General features: G+C 45.4%; 1 protein-coding gene across 1 annotated transcript in view; it reads left to right on the forward strand.

Annotated features, from left to right (window-relative positions):
- Positions 1-12523: 12523 nt before the first annotated feature.
- The window catches only part of CHMP4B (charged multivesicular body protein 4B), a 47477-nt gene continuing 36964 nt past the window's right edge, over positions 12524-23036 (forward strand). The window contains exon 1 of the mRNA XM_079720085.1: positions 12524-12763. Coding sequence (XP_079576211.1) covers positions 12574-12763 — 190 coding nt within the window. The 5' untranslated portion in view covers positions 12524-12573. The remainder of the gene's footprint in view (positions 12764-23036) is intronic.

Here is a 23036-nt window from a genome sequence, read left to right on the forward strand (position 1 = left end):
CTTCTCTTTTTTTTTAATTAATTTATTGTATTTTATTTATTTTTGGCTGCACTGGGTCTTTGTTGCTGAGCGTGGGCTTTCTCTAGTTGTGGTGAGTGGAGGCTACTCTTCATTGCAGTGCATGGGCTTCTCATTGCGGTGGCTTCTCTCGTTGCAGAACACGGGCTCTAGGCGCGCGGGCTCAGTAGTTGTGGCACACAGGCTTAGTTGCTCTGTGGCATGTGGGATCTTCCTGGGCCAGGGCTTGAACCCGTGTCCCTGGCATTGGCAGGCGGATTCTTAACCGCTGTGCCACCAGGGAAGCCCATCAGCCTTCTCTTTGGTCTCCCTGCTTTTTCTCTTCCACCACCATGATCCATTCTCTTGACAGCAGCCCAAAGGATCTCTCTAGAGCCTGATCAGATTATGCCACTTTCTTGTTTAAAACCCTCCAGTGGCTTCCAATCCCTCCCAGGGTGAAATCCAAAGTTTTCCCTATAGATTTCAAGGTTCTATACCATGCAGCCCTTGTCTCCTACCACTCTTTCCTTTTTTCTTTAAATTTATTTATTTTGTTTATTTTTGTTTATTTTTTTATTTTTTGGCTGCGTTAGGTCTTCGTTGCCGCGCTCAGGCTTTCTCTAGTGGTGGCGAGCAGGGGCAGCTCTTCGTTATGGTGTGTGGGCTTCTCATTGTGGTGGCTTCTCTTGTTGCGGAGCACGGGCTCTAGGCATGCAGGCTTCAGTAGTTGTGGCATGCGGGCTCAGTAGTTGTGGCGCACGGACTCAGTTGCTCCGTGGCATGTGGGATCTTCCTGGATCAGGGCTAGAACCTGTGTCCCCTGCCTTGGCTGGCGGATTCTTTAACCACTGTGCCACCAGGGAAGCCCTCCTACCACTCTTTTCTTATTTCACTCCACTCCAGCCACACCTGCCCCCTAGCTGTTCTTCCATCATATAAACTAGTTCCTGCCTTGGGGCCTTTGCACTTGTTATTCCCTCTGTCTAGAATGCTCTTCTCCCAGATTTTTTATGGCTGGCTCCCTCGTTCTATTCACCTTTGAACAAAAGTCATTCCCTCAGAGAGGCCTTCCCTGGCCAATCTGTCTAAAATAACCCCCACCCACTCCCATCATTCTCTAGTCCCTTACCCTGCTTCATTTTTATTCATCACCCTTGACATTATATTAGACATTTCTTTATTGTCTCTTCCCCTCCTTAGAAACCCACAAGGACAAGGACTTTTTTCTGTTTTATTCACTGGTATATCTACAGCGCCTAGAACTTCCCAGGAATTGCTTGATCAATATTTCTTGAGACATTTTGAATGAAGAAGGTCCCCTCCACACATCCCCTCCTCCCACCTCACAGAGGCCAAGGGTAAGTTTCCCCCAGTAAGAATCCGCCACATAGGCTGAGAAAGAGTTGGGCAGTAATGTCTGGTATAAAGGACTCTTTCCTTTGTCTTAAAAGGGAGCTGAGAATATCTGGGACAAATGACAAAGGCGGTGGCTTGGAAGTCTCAGCTGACAGAGCAGGTATCCTGTCTGGTCCAGGAGAACCGGTTGCACCAATTTTATCACCCCTGGGGAGGAAGGAGTGGAGGTGGCAGCTGCAGATGCTCCCAACCCCCAAGGCTGCCAGCAAGTGCCCCATGGATTCTCAGGACCTGATGGGTGGTGGTGTCAGGGAGTTTAGTAGATCTACCTCAGGGTTGGGGGTGACCCCCTACTGGCCAAGGGTGGCTGGTGTATGGTCAGGCACAGAACCTGAGGCAGGAGGCCAAGGCCCAACTTCTCTGTATAGAATCACAGAGAGTAAACTGAAGCCCAGAAAGCGAAAGGGTTTTGTCATGGCAAACTGAGTTCAGATCCAGCTCTCCTGACCCCCAGGTCACAGCTATCTCAGTCCATTCATTTATTCACTCAACAAATATTTAATGAGCACCTACTATATGCCAGGCATAGTTCTAGGCATTGGCGGTACACCGTGAACTGTTCCCCTGTAGAGGAAGCAGAAGATAAATAACAAAGTAAATAGGCAAATTATATAATATGTTAGGAGGTGATAAATTACTGTAGAAAAGAGAAAAAATAGAGGCAAGTAGAGGTTTGGGGAGTATGGGGTGTGGGGCAGGTTGCAGCATTATTTGGGGTGGCCTGGAAAGCCTCACTAGGAAGGAAACATTTAGGAAAAGACTCAAGGAAGAGGAAATGAGCCGTGTGGTTATCTGGGAAACAGCATGTCAGGGAGAGGGCACAGCCCTTGCAAAGCAATGTCCTAAGGCTGGAGGGCCCTGCTGTGTTTGAAGAACAGTAGAGAGGCCAGTGTGGCTGAAGCGAGGAGTTAGAAAGGCAGTGAGGAGATGGGAGGATCATGACACATCATGTAGGGACTTGAGGGACATTGAAAGGCCTTTGGCTTTTACTCTGAGGTATGTGGGGAGCCATCGTGGGGGGGCTGTGAGCAGTGGATCTGACATGTATTTTTTAAAGGACCCCTCATGCTGCCATTTAGAAAATGTGCTGGAGCAGGTAAGGGTGGAGACAGGAAGGCCAGTGAGGAAGTGTATTAGTTTCCTATTGCTGCTGTAACAAATTACTACAAACTCTGTGGCTTAAAACAACTCAAGTTTATTATCTTTCACTGTTGGAGGTCAGGGGTCTGGTACAGTTCTTAATGGACTGAGATCAAGTTACTGGCAGGGCTGCGTTCCTTTTGGAGGCTCTTGGGGAGAATCCATTCCCATGCCTTTTCCAGTTTCTAGAAGCCACCTGCATTCCTTGGCTTGTGACCCCTTTCTGGCTTCAAAGCCAGAAAGGTAGCATCTTCCATTCTCTCTCTGACTCTGACCCTCCTGCTTTCTTCTTGTGATTGCATTGGGCCCACCAGGATAATCTCCCCATCTCAAGATTCTTAATTTAATTCTTCTGCAAAGCCCTTTTTGCCACTTAAGATGACATTCTGTAGAATGTGGACATTTTTGGAAGGCCAATATTCTGCCTACCACTGGAGGCTACTGCAAAAATCCAGGCAAGAAATGATGGTGAAATGAGTCAGAGTGACAGCAGTGAAGATGATGAGAAGAGGTGGGGTTCTGGATATATTTTGAGGGTAGAGCCAATAGGATATTCTGAGATTGGATGTGGACCTTTCTTTTCCAGTGGAGGGGGACTTCTAGTCTACCTCTGTGTTGGGCCTGCACCTGGGTGAGGTTGTGGGTTTCTCTGGCATGAGGACCAAGGAGTCATCAATCCATTACTGGAAACTATGTGGCTCCCTAGGGCCTGGTGCCTGTCACATGGCCTGCACATGCTCAGTTGAAGGGGTATGAAGTACGTCTTATAGCCCACCATTAGCTCAAGTGCAGGGGTCCCTCCAGGGCACAATCTCCCCCGACTCCCCACTGTCCAGGTTCTGCTGGACCTGACCTACCCTTATTGCTAACTTTGGCCTGTTCCCCAGGAAGGTCACACTTGCTCCCATGTCCATCACACTTTATTTATGTGTTTGTTTATGTGTGAAACCGAGTCTCCCTAAAACCGAGTTCCCATACTGAGTTTATGATTAATCTCTCTATCCAAAACTTTATTCCCCTGCTTGTCTCCTCTGACCTCAATCCCTTTTTTGTCCCCTCTGGCCTCAATCCTGTGCTAACTGAACACTAATCAACCAGGTTCAGCTATTGCTGATAACATCATCAATGTACTAAAATTGCTACTACGTCATCATTAACTTACAAACTCAGGTTGTTTCTCTAGGGCAAGATGAGTCCACAGATCCTCAAGCCATGGACCTCCTGGACAGAGAATTATAAAAAGGAGACCTCCTGATTCCTGAAACCATGATTAAGAAATGTCACAAGACGGGCTTCCCTGGTGGCGCAGTGGTTGGGGGTCCGCCTGCCGATGCAGGGGACACGGGTTCGTGCCCTGGTCTGGGGGGATCCCACATGCCGCGGAGCGGCTGGGCCCGTGAGCCATGGCCTCTGAGCCTGCGCGTCCGGAGCCTGTGCTCTGCAACGGGAGAGGCCACAGCGGTGAGAGGCCCGCGTACCGCAAAAAAAAAAAAAAAAAAGAAATGTCACGAGACGATGATTAATCCTAGTTCCTTTGTTCTTCCCCCTTAAAACATCCCTAACTCAAAGACCAAGATGAAGTGGATCTGAGACTTGTCTCCCATTCCTTTGCTTGATGCCCTGCAAATAAATCCTTACTTTGCTGCAAATGCACGCCGTCAGAGTTTAGCTTTCTGCTTCACGGGCAGACGAGCTCTTGCTCGGTTTCATGTGTATCTCTCTGTCCATTTATTCATTTGGATATAGGCAGTATAAGCATAGTGGCTAAGCAGGTTGTATTTACAGTAAGAATCCCAGCTCTGCCCCTACAAGCTGTGTGACCTTGGGCAAGCTATTCAACTTCTCTGTTTCTCCAGTATCTAATGTACAAAATGGGGACGATAATAATGCTCATTTCATGCAGTTGTGTGGGCTAAATGAGCTATTTCTTGTAAAATGCTCAGTTTGGTGTCTTCCTTAGAACAAAGTTCTCAATAAAGATTTTCTATTACTTGCTGGGGTATCAGATGCCAGCCACACTACTTAATAATGGTGTGACCTTGGGCAAGTCATTCAACCTCTCAAAGCTTCTATTTCCTCAGCCGTAATCTGTACCTACCTCATCAAGCTATAGTTGGGATGATTAAATGAAGTATTCTATGTAAGCCATCTGATTCAGCATGAGGGCTCAATAGATGTTATTGACTATTATTCCTGCCATTATTGTTTATTTATTGTGTAAATCTATATTGGATGCATATTCTGTGCCAGGCCCTTTACCTGTATTCTCAATGAATCCTCAGAATGTGGCCTGGTATGGAAGTTAGTGTCTCTTTCACAGATGGGGAAACCGAGGCAGATGACGCACCTTGCCATATGGCTGAATGGAAGAGCCCCAGTTTTTTTTTTTTTTTTTTTTTGCAGTACACGGGCCTCTCACCGTTGTGGCCTCTCCCGTTGCGGAGCGCAGGCTCCGGACGCACAGGCTCAGCGGCCATGGCTCATGGGCCCAGCCGCTCCGTGGCATGTGGGATCCTCCTGGACCGGGGCACGAACCCGTGTCCCCTGCATCGGCAGGCGGACTCTCAACCACTGCACCACCAGGGAAGCCCCTTCCCCAGTTTTAAACTAGGTTTGTGTGGTAGGCACCAAAACATGTTCTTTTTGTTTATGTACAGTATTACATAATTTACAGGCGTACAATATAGTGATTCACAATTTTAAAGGTTATACTCCATTTATAGTTATAAAATATTGGCTATATTCCCCATGTTGTACAATATATCCTTTAGCTTATTTTATACATAATAGTTTGTACCTCTTAATCCCCTACCCCCAAACATATTTTCTTTTCATTACTTCAACACACATTTTTTTTAAGTTAAAATTCACATAATGTAAAATTCACCGTTTTAACTATTTAAAGTGTACAATTCAGTGCTTTTTAGTTGGGTTGTTTGTGTTTTTTGTTTTTGAGCTGTAATAGCTTTTTTTTTTTTAAGATAATTTTTTTTTAAATATTTATTTATTTTTTTTGGCTGCGTTGGGTCTTGGTTGCACGGGATCTTTGTTGTGGCATTCGGGATCTTTTGTTTCGGTGCGTGGGCTCTTCTTTGGGGCACACAGGCTTCCCTCTAGTTGTGGCTTGCGTGCTCAGTAGTTGCAGCGCATGGGCTTAGTTGCTCTGTGGCATGTGGGATCTTAGTCCCCCGACCAGGGATCGAACCTGTGTTCCCTGCACTGGAAGGCAGATTCTTAACCACTGGACCACCAGGGAAGTCCCTTTTTAAAAATTGTATTCTGGGGCTTCCCTGGTGACACAGTGGCTAAGAATCTGCCTGCCAATGCAGGGGATACAGGTTTGAGCCCTGGTCCAGGAAGATCCCACATGCCGCGGAGCAACTAAGCCCACGCGCCACAACTACTGATCCTGCACTCTAGAGCCCTCGAGCCACAACTACTGAGCTCACACACCACAACTACTGAAGCCCACACGCCTAGAGCCCGTGCTCCGCAACAAGAGAAGCCACCGCAATAGAAACCCATGCACCGCAACGAAGAGTAGCCCCTGCTCGCCGCCACTAGAGAAAAGCCCGCGTGCAGCAACAAAGACACAACACAGCCAAAAATAAAATTAATTAATTAAAAAAAAATTTTTTATATATTCTGAATATTAACTCCTTGTCAGGTATGGAATTTGCCAGTATTTTCTCTCATTTTGTGAGTTGTCCTTTCTTTCTTGATAATGGACTTTGGTGCACAAAAGTTTTTAATGTTGGTGAAGTCCAATGTATCTATTTTCTTCTTTTGTTGCTTGTGCTTTTTGTGTCATATTTAAGAAACTGTTGCCTAATTGAAGGTCACAAAGATTTATACCTATGTTTCCTTCTAAGAGTTTTATAGTTTTAGTTCTTACATTTAGGTCTTTGATCCATTTTGAGTCCTTTTTTGTATATGGTGAGAGGTAGGGATATAAAATCATTCTTTTGCATCTGAATATCCAGTTGTCCCAACACTGTTTGTTGAAAGACTGTTCTTTCCCTATTGAATGGTCTTGGTACTCTTGTTGAAAATCAATTGACCATAGATGTATGGGTTTATTTCTGGACTCTCAGTTCTATTCCATTGATCTATATATCTATTTTTATGTCAGGGCCACACTGTTTTTGTTTTGTTTTGTCTAGGTTTTGTTGTTTTACTGAGAACTTTTTTTAAATTGAGGTATAGTTGATTTACAATATTGTGTTAGTTTCAGGTGTACAGCATAGTGATTCGATTTTATATTCTTTTCTGATTATATTCCATCATAGGTTATTGCAAGATGTTGAATATAATTCCCTGTGCTATACAGTAAATCCTTGTTGCTTATCTATTTTATGTATAGTAGTTTGTATCTGTTAATGGGGGTGGGCTTTTTTGCATTTTTTTATTGAGGTATAATTGACATATAACATTATAGTTATCTCTTGCTCTCCTCAGGGGATTCATTCCAGAATCCCCCTCAGATACCAAAATTTGAGGGTGCTCAAGTCCCTTATTATAAAATGGTGTAGTATTTGCATATAACATCCTCCAGTATACTTTAAATCATCTCTAGGTTACTTACAATACCTAATACAATGTAAATGCTATATAAATAGTTGCTGGTGCACAGCAAATTCAAGTTTTGCTTTTTGGAACTTCCTGGGTTTTTGTTGTTGTTGTTGTTGTTACTATTTTCAAACCTCAGTTGGTTGAATCCATGGATACAGATCCTGTGGATATGGAGGGCTGACTGTATATTAGTTTCAGGTTTACAACATAGTGACTCAATATTTGTGTATATTGTGAAATGATCACCACAATAAGTCTGGTTAACATGCTTCACCATATGTAGCTACAAATTGGTTTTTTTGTGTGTGCTGAAGATATTTTTAAGGAGCAATCCCAGATACCCTCCCTCCCCCACAAAAAAATCCCTCACCTAAATCCGATTCCCCCACATTGCTCTTCATGGGCACCTAGTCCGTCTGAACCACCTGAAACCAAGCCGGTGGCTCACTTTTAAGGTCACTCAACTTCCGCTCTGAATTGAGGAATGTGTACTTGAACTTTAAAACAGATTCTCTTCTGGAAGGAGAGTCACAGGGCAGCATGCTCAGCAGAGTGACTGCCAGGGCATTGTTCGGGTAAATAATAACGACCAGATAGCTGCCACTGGTCATGGGATGTTCATGAGCTTTGGGAGGAGGCTGGAACATTGAGGGCCAGTGCAGGTCTCCCCGTGAACAGGCATATAGAACATGGGACTGAGAGGTGGGCTCCCAGGCTGAACGTGGAGACCCTCAGGGAGATGGTGTCACCAGCACGAGGCGTGGGGATGTGTGTCCCTCTGGTCCGTGAGATCCAGGTGGTCGTGCACCAGATACACAGTGTCACAGTAGGTTAGAGATTCCAACAAGGGAGCCCAGCGAAAGGCATGGCAGGAGGTTGTCCCTACCCCTGGGGGCCATCTTGAGAAGGCCAAGTGTGGGTTTTGATGCAGAACCAAAGGTCTGTATTCCCTGCCAGAATGATGCCTACAAGGTCCCATCTGGGTTTTGCCTTTTCCTGAAAGTTCCTGCCACCAGGTGTGCATTTGCTTGTCAAGGAGCAAAACTGTCACCCTGAGCAAGTGGCTAACCCAATCTTACCCTCACCCTCATCCCCAGGGCCAGGCTGTGACTTGGCTTCTCTGCTTGAGCTCCTGGACCAGAGAGAGCTTCTCTCTGCTGTGATGAGAGACCCAAGCGTGACTCCTGGGCCCAGTTACTCTGAGATCCCCCAGTTACCTCCTCCCCCAGTTACCTCCTTCCCTGGTTCTGCCAGCTGTGTTGCAGGAAAAAAAAATAAATGGGGTGCAAGAGGATGGTCACATTCCAGGTCTCAGGCGAGTTCCTGGGACGGGCCACCAAGTAAGGGTCCTTGGCTTCGCTCAGGAAAGAATTCAAGAGTGAGCCCAAGTAGAGGGAAAGCAGATTTCTTTAGAAATATACGCATTCCATTGACAGAATGCAGTCCATCTCAGAAAGTGAGAGTGACCAGGACTACATCGTTTTGATTATTGTAGATTTGCAGTAAGTTTTGAAATTGGGAAGTGTGAGTCCTCCAATTTTGTTTTGACTATTCAAGGCCCTTTAAAATTTCATATGAATTTTAAAATGCAGCTTATCCATTTCTTCAAAAAAAGGCAGCTCATATTTTTATAGGGGTTGTATTGAATCTGTAGATAAATTTGGGGAGTTTTGTGACCCAACAATAATAAGTCTTCCAATCCATGAATATGGGATGTCTTTCAACTTATTTAGATGTTTAATTTCCTTCAACAAAGTTTTGTACTTCTCAGTGTACAAGACTTGACTTTTTTAGGTTGAACACTTCTCTTCTGTTCCTAGTTTGTTGAGTGTTTTTTTATCAGGAAAGGGTGTTGGATATACTCTGCTTGGTTTTTATAGCTAAAAATTAGCAAAGTCCTCTGTATTTGACTTGGTATAATTATGTGAGACCAAATCATAATAACTTTTATGATTCATATTCAAAACCCCTTCTTCATAATAGGCTTTATTAATTCAGCTTTTCTTGACTTTTTTTTTTTTTTTTTTGGCTGCATCACACGGCTGGCAGGATCTTAGTTCCCCAACCAGGGATCGAACCCGGCCCCCTGGCAGTGGAAGTGAAGAGTCCTAATCACTGGGCTGCCAGGGAATTCCCTCCTTGACATATTTTTTTTTTTTGTGGTACACGGGCCTCTCACTGTTGTGGCCTCTCCCGTTGCGGAGCACAGGCTCCGGACGCGCAGGCTCAGTGGCCATGGCTCACAGGCCCAGCCGCTTCACGGCATGTGGGATCCTCCCGGATCGGGGCACGAACCTGTGTCCCCTGCATCGGCAGGCGGACTCCCAACCACTGCGCCACCAGGGAAGCCCCTCCTTGACATATTTTTAAAGAAAATTACAAATATATGTCAGGGTATCTTTAACCATGTGACCTTGGGCAGTTTCTACTTCTATGGTTCTCAGTTTCCTCAGCTATAACATGTAGAGGGTATAGTAATGCTTATTTCATGGGGCTGTGGTGGATGGAAATAAGATGAGATTTTTGAAGGCAGGGTACTTGGAAACAAATCAAAACTGCATGCTTCTATTGCTGCTCTTACCAGAGATATTTAACATTGCAATGTAACGTGTTTAGTTAGGTACATAAGGTATGTAAAGGACACTGATCTTAAGTATAAAAATATAAATTTGTGTACACCCATGTGAACACCACTCGATCTTGATACTGAACCCGTCAGCACCCCACAATGGTCATTCTTCCTGGTCTATACTATCCCAGGAGGTAACTACTATTCTGACTCCTATCACCACAAATTATAAATTAGTTTTGCCTGTTTTTGAACTTTGTATAATTGGAATCATACAGGCTTTTGTGTCTAATTTCTTTCAGTCAGCATAATATCTGCAAGTTATTCAAGTTGTTGCAAGTACTGGTAGCTCATTCTTTTCACAAAGTTTTTAATGAGTTAACACCAGTCGGTCACAGTTTGAAAAGCTGTGCATTTGCCCAAGAGACCAGAAAAATGAGGACCAGGGAAGCCCAGGGCTCTCCAGTATTGAGCCAATACACCCTGTGAATCTCTACCAAGGCAGTTGAATCCAGGATGCCAGCTACCTTGCCTATGTTGTCACTACCTCCCATCCCACATGCTAGGCAGACATCATGAATTTTTTTTTTTTTTTTGGCCACACTTAGTGGCCTGTGGGATCTTAGTTCCCCGACCAGGGATCGAACCCGCACCCCCTGCATTGAAAGTGCAGAGTCTTAACTGCTGGACTGCCAGGGAAGTCCGCAGACATCATGAATTGATCTCAGAACATTTTTAAGAGATGTCCTGATGCAGACTCAGAATTCTTCTTAACCCAGTAATCCGAGTGACCCACACACCAATTAATTGGTGTTGGTACTAAGGATTAAATCGGAATGTTCTGCTATCATATTCCCAAGATGTATTTCTGGGCTCCCAGAGTTATGACATGAGGGGCTCTGCTATCATCCCGGTTTACCCCACAGCAATATGAGACTGATGTTGGTGAGATCTGCAGAGTCAGACTGTTCATATAGTCTTTGGGCCATGGCTCAAACCCAGCAAATGTTTTGCTACCTGTGTGCCTGGTTGCAGCATGACTTAGATAAGGGGGGAGAGGCAGATTTCTTAGATATGGAGGGGTTGCTGTACCCATTAGATGGCTTGATGGAACCCACCTCGTTTTTGTTTTTTATTTTGATAAAAACATTGCAATGTCTCAATTACAAAACAAACAGAAGTGTGATTTATGTTTCACAATTTATGCTGCTGTGAATTCTTGACAGTTCTAGTATGTCTCTCACATTTGAAAAATTTCTTTCAACCTGGAAAGTTGGGTGAAATGAAATCTCTCATCCTCTGGGAATAGTTACCTTTAGGTGCAGGCTGGGGTTGTGGCAGATTACAACAACAACAATGACAAGGACAACATTCAAGGCATATTTTTGTCTATATGTAGATAATAGTCTGGGGAGGAGACAAGACTCATATATGTGAATAATAGAGGAAAAGTTCCATTAAACTCTCATTTATTTGAAACTGTTCCTAAGCAACAGAGTCCAGGAAGGGATAAAAAAGAAGCCAAGTTTTTCTTCATTGGAGAGCACTTCAGAACTGGTTTACTCAGAAGTGCTTTACTCTTTGTTTTCATGCAAGGCTAACAAATGCAAGAGATTGGAAGCAGCAAATTAGATTGGTGGGCTTGGGCGAAGTACTGGCTACTAGACACAGCCTCAGTGCTAATAGATGGAGAAGTGATTCTTTTTTTTTTAAATTTTTTGGCCACACCGCGCGGCATGTGGGATCTTAGTTCCCTGACCAGGGATCTAACCCACGCCCCCCGCATTGGAAGCGCGGAGTCTTAACCACTGGACCACCAAGGAAATCCGGAGAAGTGATTCTTGACAGCAAAAGACAAGGAAAAACAATGAAATGTGACCCCACAACCAGTTGGCCCTTTGTAATGCAGGGGCAAAAAAATCCTCAATTGTGCTACTTTTGAAAGTTTTGAGTCTTCTCCCGGTTTAATTGCTATCGTGCATAATGATGACCCAGAATAAAATATACACTTCTGAGCACCTACTGTGCTAGGCCTATGCTAAGTAAGCATCTTACATTCCCTATCTCACACAAGGTTGGAGGTGGTCCTGTTGCTATCTCCAGTTTACAGTTTTGGAAAGGGAAGCTCAGAGTAGAGGAAGTAACTGCCCAAGTACGTGTTCAAAGTGGGTTTTGAACCTTTGCAGTCTAGCTTTGCTGTTAGCCTCTACTAGGTTTCGAAGAACGTGTTAGGTGAATACGGAGTAGACAGGCATTGCAGGTAGAGAAACAGCATATGCGAAGGCTATTGTTAAGCTAGTCAGTCACTCAATTTCTCTGAGTCTTGCTTACTCAACTACAAAAATAGTAACAGTATTATCTCTCACAGGCTTGTGAGAATTAAATGTGATAATGCATGTAAAGCATTTTCCACAATGCCTGGATCATAGAATGTGCATAACGTTAATTACTGTTTTATAAAATATTCTTACTTCTCTTCCTGTTCTTCTACCGCTACAGAACTGGTTCCAAGGAGACTACATTTCCCAGCATGCGACCTCGCCCTTTGACCCTAACTAGACCTAAAAGTGCGCTGCAGAGAGCTTTAAGCAGGAAGACTATAGCCTCCCGGCATGCAGCGCGCCACCCTCCGTTAGATTTGAGGGACGGCCGGCGCGTTGCCCACCGGGAGTTGTAGTCAGTGGCGTGTTAACTTGACGCCGGCCGGGCCGGGCGTGGGGGCCTGTGGTAGGTGGCGCGGCTGGGCCCAGCTGCGGGGCGGAGGTGGCGGAGAGGCCTGCGGCGGCAGGGAGCGGCGGAACGGGGAGCGGGGAGAGGGCGCCGAAGCCGAGCCGAGCCGGAGCGGGCGGTGCAGGCCGGCGCGACGAGCAGCAACCATGTCGGTGTTCGGGAAGCTGTTCGGGGCTGGAGGGGGTAAGGCCGGCAAGGGCGGCCCGACCCCCCAGGAGGCCATCCAGAGGCTTCGGGACACGGAGGAGATGCTAAGTAAGAAGCAGGAATTCCTGGAGAAGAAGATCGAGCAGGAGCTGACAGCCGCCAAGAAGCACGGCACCAAAAACAAGCGCGGTGAGTCGGCCCGGCCCCCTCAGACTCCTCTGACCCGGACTCCACCTTCGTGAGACTTGCCCCAGTGTTTGCTCAGATTCTGGAACTCTTATCCCGTCAGACTCCCTTCCTTGCCTTTCCCGGTCCGGGACCCCTCCCCGTCTGACTCCCTTCAGTGTCTCCCGGAGCCCTAGACTCCTCCATCGTCAGACTGCTATTCCAGCCGTCTCGTCTCAGGCTCTCCCCATTCTGCCAGGCCCTTTCGACTCTAATTTCACAGCACTTCTTCCTCCGCCCTCACTCTATTTGTTTCTCTTCCGCCTTTTCCTCCTTCCTCTGGCCTGCCCTCACCCACCTTCCCAGATACTGCCGCCGCCTCCTTGGCTCATTTCTGCCCTCCATCCTAACACTTGTGTCCTTCCTGGTCCCACCCCTACCCTCTCCCGACCCCTCTGTGGAGTCCATGAGCAGTCCTTGGTCTCTCCCCATCCCCTGACTTAGAATTCTTCTTAAGAAGCTGCCTGGATGGAGAGAAAAGGGGACTGGGGGAGAGGAGACCCCCTGGTTTGGGCTCTATTCATTTGTTGAGTGAACTTGAGCAAGTTCCTTTTCTTCTTGAGCCTCATTTTCCCCATCCGTCAGCCGGGCTTTGGACTCCATGAGGCCTAAAGTGCCTTCCAGCCCTGTGATTCACTTCTTGTTGCCTTATCAGAGTTTCACGTAGCGCAAGCCTTCACCCGGTGACTCACCGCTTCCTGGTCCCTGTGTACCAGAAATAAGGATTCCATTCCTCCTTTGGCCCCGACTCCTCCTCCAGTCCCCACTGTGGTTCAGGGCAGGGATATTGAACTCTGAGGCACTTTACTTACTGTTGTATGGCTTTCTGGGCAAGTGCTTTGTATTCTTCTTAAGTGAGGTGAATGTGAAAACGCTTTAGTAACTGTAAAGCAGTTTAGGAATATTTGATTTTTCTCGTTGTTATGGCAATATGAGAGTGAGCCATAGCGTAACAACCCTCCCCCTGAGAAGGAGGAAAGGTGAGAGGGGTTTAGGAGCTTTACAAACAAGTATTTAACTCAGAAGTCTGCAAGTCACTAGCTGTGTGACCTCGAGCTAGTGAATTTACCTCTGAAAAGAAAATATGGATTTACAGTGTCCAGTATACAGTAGGGGTTAAATAGATGTTTTCTCCATTTTAACAGAAGAACAAAATAACCCATCCTGAGGATCCTTTGCTGATAGTCAGTGGATACTCTGGACATTCTTTTTGGGGGCTTACTGCATGCACTGTATTCACAGGGTGAACAAAACACAGCTTCCACCCTAATGAGGGAGAAGACAGGGAAATAAATGAAGAAAATTTTGTCTAGTATTGAAAAGTGCTAAAAAAAAATTGGATGGGGAGTGATGGGGTGGGAAGGGGTGTCACTTTAGATAGGGTGGTCTGGGGTGTCACTTTAGATAGAGTGGTCTGGGAAGTCCTCTTTGAAAAGGTCAAGTTTGAACTGAACCTTGAGAACTTACCAGCTCTGTAGGAATCTAGGGGAGAAGCCTTCCAGGCAAGCAGGCAGCATAGCAAAACGCCCGGAGGTTGGCCTCTTTTAAGAAACAGAAGACCTGTGTTTCTAGAATGTAGTGATTGAAGAGGAGAGTGGTATAAAATAAGTGGGTGTGGGGTGGATTTTGAACTTCCTGGTAAAGAGTTTAGGTTTTACTCCAAGTGGATGGAAAGCTGTTGGAGGGTGTTATGCGTGTCCTTATCATTCACATAGTTTTAAAAAACACCATCTGGCCTCTCTTTGGAAAGTAGAGCTGTGGGGGGTGAGAATGGGAGCTGGGAGACCAGTGAGGACAGAGGCAGCCATGCATTTGTGGCCTGGAGTCCAGTTGTAGCTCTGCAGATGGAGAGCAGGGTTAGATTTTGCTGTCTCTGGCATTTTTCTTTGATGACTCTCCCTCAGTCAGGATCCTCTGTTGTTCACAGAGGTAATTTAGAGTCAGTGTTTTGACCAGGCTGCATTTGGGGAATGCTTTGCCCATTGCCGGGTGGAGGAGAGCATCAGTTTACATCCTCTCTGAACTGAGAGAGCCAATTCTCCTGTGGTCTTTTGGTCTGGAGCAGTTTTGTCTCTACCGTTTTAGAGATGATTGAATTGGCTTTCAAGAGGCTTGGAGAGAGGCTGCCAGCAGACTGGCGGACCAATCTCAGCTAGTTGTAATAACTTTTTGGAAAGCAGTGTGTCTTCTTGAGTTTGCTTGAGAGGACAGGAGCTACTGCCGTTCTTTTTAGTGTCCTCTGTGGGAAGGTCTTATTTGCTTGTAGGGATAGTGCTCAGAGGTGTTAACACCACAACATACCATTCATTTAGTTACTTACTGACTTGAACTGTGCTGGGACTTGGAGGATCAGAGATGAAAATACACTGTGCCTGCCCTCCAGGGACTCAGGATTGGAAGTGTGTGTATGGTGGGTTTTTGTTTGTTTTGTTTTGTTTGTTTGTTTTTTGAGTTTGTGTGTGAGAGAGAGAGAGAGAGGGAAGACGAGGAGGAGGAGGGAGGAGGAGGGAGGAGGAAGGAGGAGGAAGAGAGGGAAGGAAACATACCAGTCAGTGCTGAAACATGAGTGTGTACATGGGGCTCAGGCTGCAGAGGAGAATATTCTTGTCTGGAGCGGAAAGGGCAAAGGTGGCTTGGCTGAGGAGGGAGATGTGAAGTGGGTCAGCAAGGAGTGTGGGGAGCCCTGAGTGAGAGCATCTCCTGGTGGGAGTCGGTGGGGCAGGACAGCAGACGGTTAACACTGGGGAGTGACCTGTAGCCTTTAGACTTTGACCTGGAGATGATGAGGCACACTGGCTGTCTTAAAGCAGAAGAGACAGACCAGCTTGGATTTCTGAAAGAGCATTGCAGCAGTAGCAATAAAGGAAGGAGTGTCCGCTGACCAAGAAGGGACTGGAGGCAGGAATCCAGTAAGGGATATGTGTGGAATCTCATGGACAAGGCACTTGAGCTGTAGCTTTGTCACTAGCTGTGTGTCTTGGGCAGGTTACTCTGTACCTGTACTCTGTACTCTTCAGGTGAGAACAAAGGGCCTAGAGTAGAAGTATGGAAAACTAGATGAGAAGTAATACATATCAGAGACTTTTCGGAAGGAGAATCAGAAGAAGGTTGGTGATTGGTCAGAATTGTGGGCAAGATGAAGGAGAGGGAGGAGTTGAAGACATTTCCCAAGTTTACAGCTTGGACAATGGGTGGATGGTGATGCCATTAACCAACTTCAGAAACACAGAGGAGGAGCAGTTCTTCATAATTGTGAGTCCTTTGAAGTTTGTAAAACTCCTTTTTTCTTATGAGTCTCATGATATCCACCGAGACTTTGATCAGAAACACAGAGGAGGAGCAGTTCTTCATAATTGTGAGTCCTTTGAAGTTTGTAAAACTCCTTTTTTCTTATGAGTCTCATGATATCCACCGAGACTTTGAGCTCCATGGGGCAGGATGTGATAGTCCTGTTCATTGCCGTGTCCCCTGTACCTAGCACGGTGCTGGCATGTAGCTAATGCTCAGTAAGTATTTATTAAATGATTGCAGACAGTCTTGGGGGTATGTTCTGTTATTCACATTGTCCGGAGAGGAAAATGAGGCTGGAGAGAGGATGTAACTTGACTCAGAGACCAGTTCTTCTGGTGGCTGTGGGCATCTTGTGTTTTGTTTACTCCCATGATGGCTGAAGGCATCATCATGACCTTGTCATCACTCAGATCATTAAACACCCACCTGTGCAAGGTGTGGTGCTGAGTCGGGGGGAAAAAGAAGTGAGACAGGACTAGGTCCTGCCCTGTGAAGTGTGTAGCCAAATGTGGATGCTATTTTTGTGACGTAGATGTTGGAAAGATGATAAATTGTCCTTTGAAACAAACCTCTGCTGCTCAAGTAGATTATTTGCATCAGGCAGGTGTGTTCCAGGCAGTGGTTTCAGTTAGGGGCCTAGAGCAAAATTTGGATTGCATATTTATTCCAAATTTCTTTTTGTTTCCTTTAGTGATGTATTCATGCTTAAGCATGTGGCAGGCTCTTAAACTGTGTCCTAGGTCCCATGCTCAGTGCTGGGAGCTTACTGCTGGGAATATAGAGAAACCAGACACAGGCCCTGCCATCCAAGGCACCTAAATATTGTCATTTTTCCTTTACTATCAAGTGGAAATAATATTCACCTCACATGACTGTGGTGAGGATTAACTAAGATAATATTCAGTATATGAAAGAGTGTGGCACATTGTGGATATTGAGTAAGTATACTTTTTTCCTTTTCTGATAAAGTTATTGTTGATCAAACCTCTTTGGTCAAGTGGAAAAGTTCTTTCACTGAGAACTAGATGGGAACCAGGATTGCAGTATAGGTAAACTGACAAAAATCTTCCCAGCTTAGGTCTTTTTTGGTACCTTTCCAAACAGTGCCCAGTTGGTGTTCTCCTTAAGAAAGATGATCATATATCAAAGATTATTTTCTTCTTAAGGCATTGTAACTAGTTATGAAATATCTACCCTAGGTGGTTCAGATTTCCCTGTTTTCCCATTTTAATAAAGATGAAACCAGATTGTAAAAAGGATCATATTTTAGTTTAACAAGAGAATTGTGTGAGGTTGGGAAATGGAGATTGGATATCTCACCCTACACTGGTATATTTCTGTTGGGTTTATGGATGCAAATCAGTTCATTTACAGGTTAATTTAGGTTCAGTTGAAAATGTCTGATGGATGCAGAGAGGCCAGACGCTGATGGGAAATATATCTTCATTAAGTCCTGCTTATTGCTGGAGCCGGGGTGGCTCTCTGATGTTTAATAAAGTTGCTCTAAAATGTTAACACATGGGAAGACATCTTAATAAGTTAAATTTATAGTGAATGTGGCTTTTTGGTTCTCTGCAATCAAGGTGTCAGGTTGAAAAGCACAGCATCTTAATGGTGCATGTGCCAGCAGGGTCTTCTATCCCAGAGGCCCAGGGATGGAAAACCCGAAACCCACCCAGGGAACTGAGCAATGAGGATTTCCCTTGGTGATGCTTAAGTTTCTTGTTTAAAGAGATGATGGTTGGCCAGATTGGCTTTGGTTTACTTCTGAAGACAGATGGAGTGTCAGAGAAGCCTATGCGTTGGCTGTCCAAACATGCTGGCGCCTCTGATTCAAATTACAAAATCTCTTTTTGCCCCATTTGGCAGGAAGATTAAATATTTTTAAGTGCCTGCCAGCAGGTTTCTAATGTGATTTGAAATTCAGGATAGATTTTGTTTGGAAGTTTAGCTAAATGTGAGGACCTTTGAGCTAGACTGTTTTGCTCAGGGAAGTTCTGAGTTGCCCTGAGTTGGGTTTGAGTGTGGAGAACGAGGTTCTGGAGAAGAGCCTGTGAAGATGTGTGTGAGCCATATACCTCTGGGGCAGAAAGCCAGGACCCGATTTGTTTACAGTGGTCCAGAGCCCTGAGATGGAGCTAGGGCCTACTGGGAGGAGGGGGTGGAGTTCTTGGGGCCTTGAGGGATTCCTTTGGGTAGGAAAGGTTTGTGAAAACTTGGTCCTCTTGCTCTGCCACTGTCTGTGAAAAAGTGAGAGAGAGGATATCCAAAAACAACAACTTTATATTGGTCACTTTGAGAATGGATGGTTATAATTAGAAGGAAAATTTGAGCATAACAACAGAAAACAACAACAGACCTAGCTGGATATAGTACTGGCCTGTATTTTAAGGTGTTTGGCTTAAGTCAGCAGATGTTTGTTTAGTTCCTTCTAGGAGGAAGGCAGCATGATGGTGTAAGTAGAAGATTCCCAGTTTGAGTGCCAGCTTCACCACTCACCAGCAATACCTTGGCAGTTATCCTCTGAGTCTGTTTCCCCATCTATAAAAAGGGAGTAATAACAATACTTCTTAGGGTTGTTGTGAGGATATGGAATAAGGTGATACGTACAGAATGCATACCAGAGTGCCCGGCACAGAGGAGGCACGTAAATGTTTCCTTGGTTTCCCATGTATAGTCTTAGGCACAATAAGGGATATAAAGATGTATAAGACTCCACAAGGGCTTACAGTTTAGTGAAGATGACACACACATGCACAAGTAACTGATGAAAGGCAAACTACGTACAAACGAAGGGTTAGAGAAAATACAGCAGGAAGAGATTAATTCATCTCTGAGGGGCGGCAGGTTCATCTCACCCGGTCACCCATCCAGTGCCCAAATTCCCTTTGCAGTATTCCTGCCAAGTGATTAACCTCTGATTGAACCTCTCTGCTGATAGGATTTGTATTAGGTGCTCTATCCTCCCACGCTACAGCATAGTCTGTCTTTGGACAGCTCTGACTATGAAATCACCTATCTTATTTGGAACTGAGGTCTGTCTCCTGTACTGCCTACCTCTGGTCCAGGTTGGGGTGGTAGCTCTGTAGGGAAGCAGTTTGGGCTGGAGGAAAGAATGTGGGATCTGGAGTTAGAAGGTTTACAGGCAGATCCCAGCTCTGACACTAGACAGTGGTGAACTGTTTTCTTCACTGGGAAAACAGGTTGCTAATTCTGCCTCTTGGGGCCACAGAGAACAGGTCTAATCCCCCTTTGGGAAGACAGATCAAGGAAAATGGGGCTTACGTCTCAACAGGTCTTCTGTGTTCCATTGACGGTTCCTTGCCTGGTGTTTCTCTTCTTTCCTTGTTACCCTCCTCTGGGTGGGCTCCTGTTCATCAGTTTTGCTCTTAAGGTGTGGAGTAGGCAAAGCTGACCACTCTGAATATGCCGGCTGAGGTCTGAGCAGCACAGCCCAGCACACACAGGACTAGCCGTTTGTTAGGAATTAATTTGGTTCTGTGTGCTGTATGGCCCTGATAATCCCCATATCACTGACACAGTTGGTTTTTTTGTTTTTTTTTTAAACAATTACACTTCCCTGTGGCCTTTCGTTAGTGAAGGAATGAGCATCTAGGAGCGCCTAAAGTTTGTTTGGTCCTTCTTAAGGAGTCTTAGCTGAAGGACTGAATGATTTAAGTTCTAAACAAGAGCATCTGGCTGGCTTGATTCTCCCATAGCTTCTATTTCTAGTTTTCCCTCCTCCCTCTTCCTTACATGGCAAAGCTGGCGGGAGGGCTTATTTGAGGGATGCGGGAAAGCTACACATCTTCATGGTTCTGGATGTTTAGCTGAAAAGATTAGTGGAATGGTATGGTAGAAAAGTCTCTGGGTTTGGGATCAGAAAGCCTGAGTTCACATTCCACCTCTGCTTGCTAGTGAAGTCTCCTCCTGTCTCTGAGCATCAGCTTCTTCAGCTGCAAAAACAGGATACACTATTTACTATACAACTTTGCTACTTATACAGAGAACAAACAGGTGGTTGCCAGAGGGCAGGGGTGTGGGAGGCATGAGTGAAATAGGTGAGGGAGATTAAGAGGTACAGGCTTTTAGTTATAAAAATAAATGAGTCAGTGGAAATGTACCGCATGGGGAATATAGTCAGTAATATTGTAATAACTTCGTGTAGTGACAGATGATAACTAGGCTTATCATGGTGATCATTTTGTAATTTATAGAAATATTGAATCACTATATATGTACCTGGAACTAATATAGTGTTGTAGGTCAATTATACTTCAATTAAAAGAACAAAAAGCAGCACAGCATTATAAATTAACTATACTTCAATTTTTAAAAAGGTTAAGTAATAACAACAAAACTTTGCTACTCAAAGTGTGGTCTGTGGGAACATTGTGAAATTGTTAGAAATGCAGACTCTCAAGCCCCACCCAGACTTACTGAAGCAGAACCTGCATTTTTATGAGATCTCTAGGTTGTTTGTATGCACATTAAAGAGACACCTCTCTATAGTTATTGTAGGGGTTACATGAGAATGTTGGGCATTTTTCATATGTCCATGCCAGTATTCTTTCTTTCCTGGACACTCAGGGATGCTGTCTGCCTGGCTAATTTGCTCACTTATTTTGCGGCCCAAAGATTGAACTCTTATCCAGCTCAGGCTATTCCCAAATACCTTCAGTAATCTGATGAGGCCACAGAATGGTTGGAGAATTCAGTGGAAGTCTGCCTTCCTTCCCTTGAAAAAGAACTTGAGGGACTTCCCTGGTGGTGCAGTGGTTAAGACTCCACGCTCCCAATGCAAGGGGCCCGGGTTCAATCCCTGGTCAGAGAACTAGATTCCAAGTGCATTGCTGCAACTAAGAGTGTGCATGCTGCAACTAAGAGCTCGCATGCTGCTAGTAAGGAGCCCACGTGCTGCAACTAAGGAGCCAGCGAGCCACAACTAAGGAGTCTGCCTGCCACAACTAAGACCTGATGCAACCAAATAAATAAATAAATATTAAAAATGAAAAAGGAAAAGAACGTGAACACATGTCCTGCTGATGGGGTAGCAGCCTTCTTCATGAAAGAAGCCAGCCATCTAGATAACTGACATGCATTCAGTAAAGCTGTCGGTCATGAGGACCCACTGGTTGTCAGGCACCAACAACTCTGTGATAAGTTAGGGGTAGTTCCCATCCTCAGGGAGCACCACTGCCTGGTGGGGTGGTGAAGAAAGAATTTTCACCCAGTGAGCTTGTGTAGAGTGCCATAAGGACCCCAGGTGAGGAGATAACTCCACCTGGAGTGGGCTAGGAAGTGAATTTTTTAAAGTCATATCTTTTTCCACCAGAAATTATTTTTCAGTGAGTTCTGATTTCTTGGTTCAGTGGCTTTGTGACTGTTTCCTGTTCTGTTTATACGGCATTGATACTGTTCTGATCCACTAGTTTCCTGCATCAGGAGGAACAGATGTTCTCTGAGTGCCTGTGCTGTGTTAGGAGCCATCTGAGATCCCATGTGGATTTCCAGGCAGTAAAAAAGACACAGCCTGGCGCAATGGATCCTACTGTTGGACAGATCTATGGCTCTCTCAGAGAAAAAAGTTATCATGACTAAACAGCCCATACATTTTCTGACTGGGGTCTTAGAACCATCCTAGGTAAAGTGTTTCTTTCAGGAGTGTTTCTTTATGGATAAAGTAAAGCTAGAAAATGCAAGGAGTTTCTCAGCTAGGGGAGAGGGAGTGAGGTGAGATGGTGAAACAGGAAATTTCATCATCAAACTTGCCCTATTTGATTCTATAAAATGACATTTTTCTGGATTTTAAGGTGATAGTGAATTTTTTTTTTTTTTTCGGTACGTGGGCCTCTCACTGTTGTGGCCTCTCCTGTTGCGGAGCACAGGCTCCGGACGCACAGGCTCAGCAGCCATGGCTCACGGGCCCAGCCGCTCTGCAGCATGTGGGATCCTCCCGGACTGGGGCACGAACCTGCGTCCCCTGCATTGGCAGGCGGACGCTCAACCACTGTGCCACCAGGGAAGCCCGATAGTGAATTTTTGAGCAGGATTCCTAATTGGGTTAAAACCCAGCAAAGAGCTCTGTCATCTCCTTTTCACCCTCAAAACCAACCAAACAAACCAAAAAACAAAACAAAACAAAACACCCCAGCATCAAGCTCCAGGTTGCTTAGGATGCTTGGCCTGGAGCTTGAGGCACAGCACAACCTGCTGAGGAAAGTTTTCTCCTGTTGAACGATCAGGGCAGTTGAGTTTGCTCAGAGCCGTGAGGCTCTGTGAGTCCCAAAGCAGGAGTTCAGACATTCACCCAGTCAGGGTTTTCTGCTGAAGTGTGAGGCCCTGCCTTGTAGTCCTGCTTCCTGGAGGCCCAACTCCTGGTGGGGGGATAAACCTCGGACAGCAGTAATTAAAGTCCAAAATTGGCCATTAGTGTCAACTGCAAGAACACCCTAAATGGAGCTTGGTGGAGATTTGAGTTGGGGAGATTTGCCCCAGTTTAGGGTTGGGGATGACAATATGACCTTTTTTTGCGTTAGGCCTTAAAGGAGTTGGCAGCGACAGGGTGGGGAGAGGTGGGGTTTGGGTGCGAGCACTTCATGTTTGGTACAGGCACCACCTCAGCTCTAGAGTTACAACTGGAAGTTGCAGAAGAACTTTTACTCTCTTCTAGCTGTGTTGAGTAAAGAGTAGAGTGTATTTGAGGGAAGGAGCTTTGAAACGAATTTGGATATTGTACACTGTTACAGGACTCTGACTTTGAGATCCCAATAGACATTTGCGTTTCATTTTTCACTTCAGATGGTCCATTTTAAAAGAGGGTTGCTAGGAACTTTGGCTTCCTTCATGCACCCATTTGATAAATATATATTAACTTGAGCTGTGTGCCAGATACTGTCCTAGTTTACTGGGGACATGCAGGTGGAGACAGGTCATTGCCTCTGAG

This window comes from Hyperoodon ampullatus (genome assembly GCF_949752795.1).
Source record: "Hyperoodon ampullatus genome assembly, chromosome: 14".
Lineage (NCBI taxonomy): Eukaryota > Metazoa > Chordata > Mammalia > Artiodactyla > Ziphiidae > Hyperoodon > Hyperoodon ampullatus.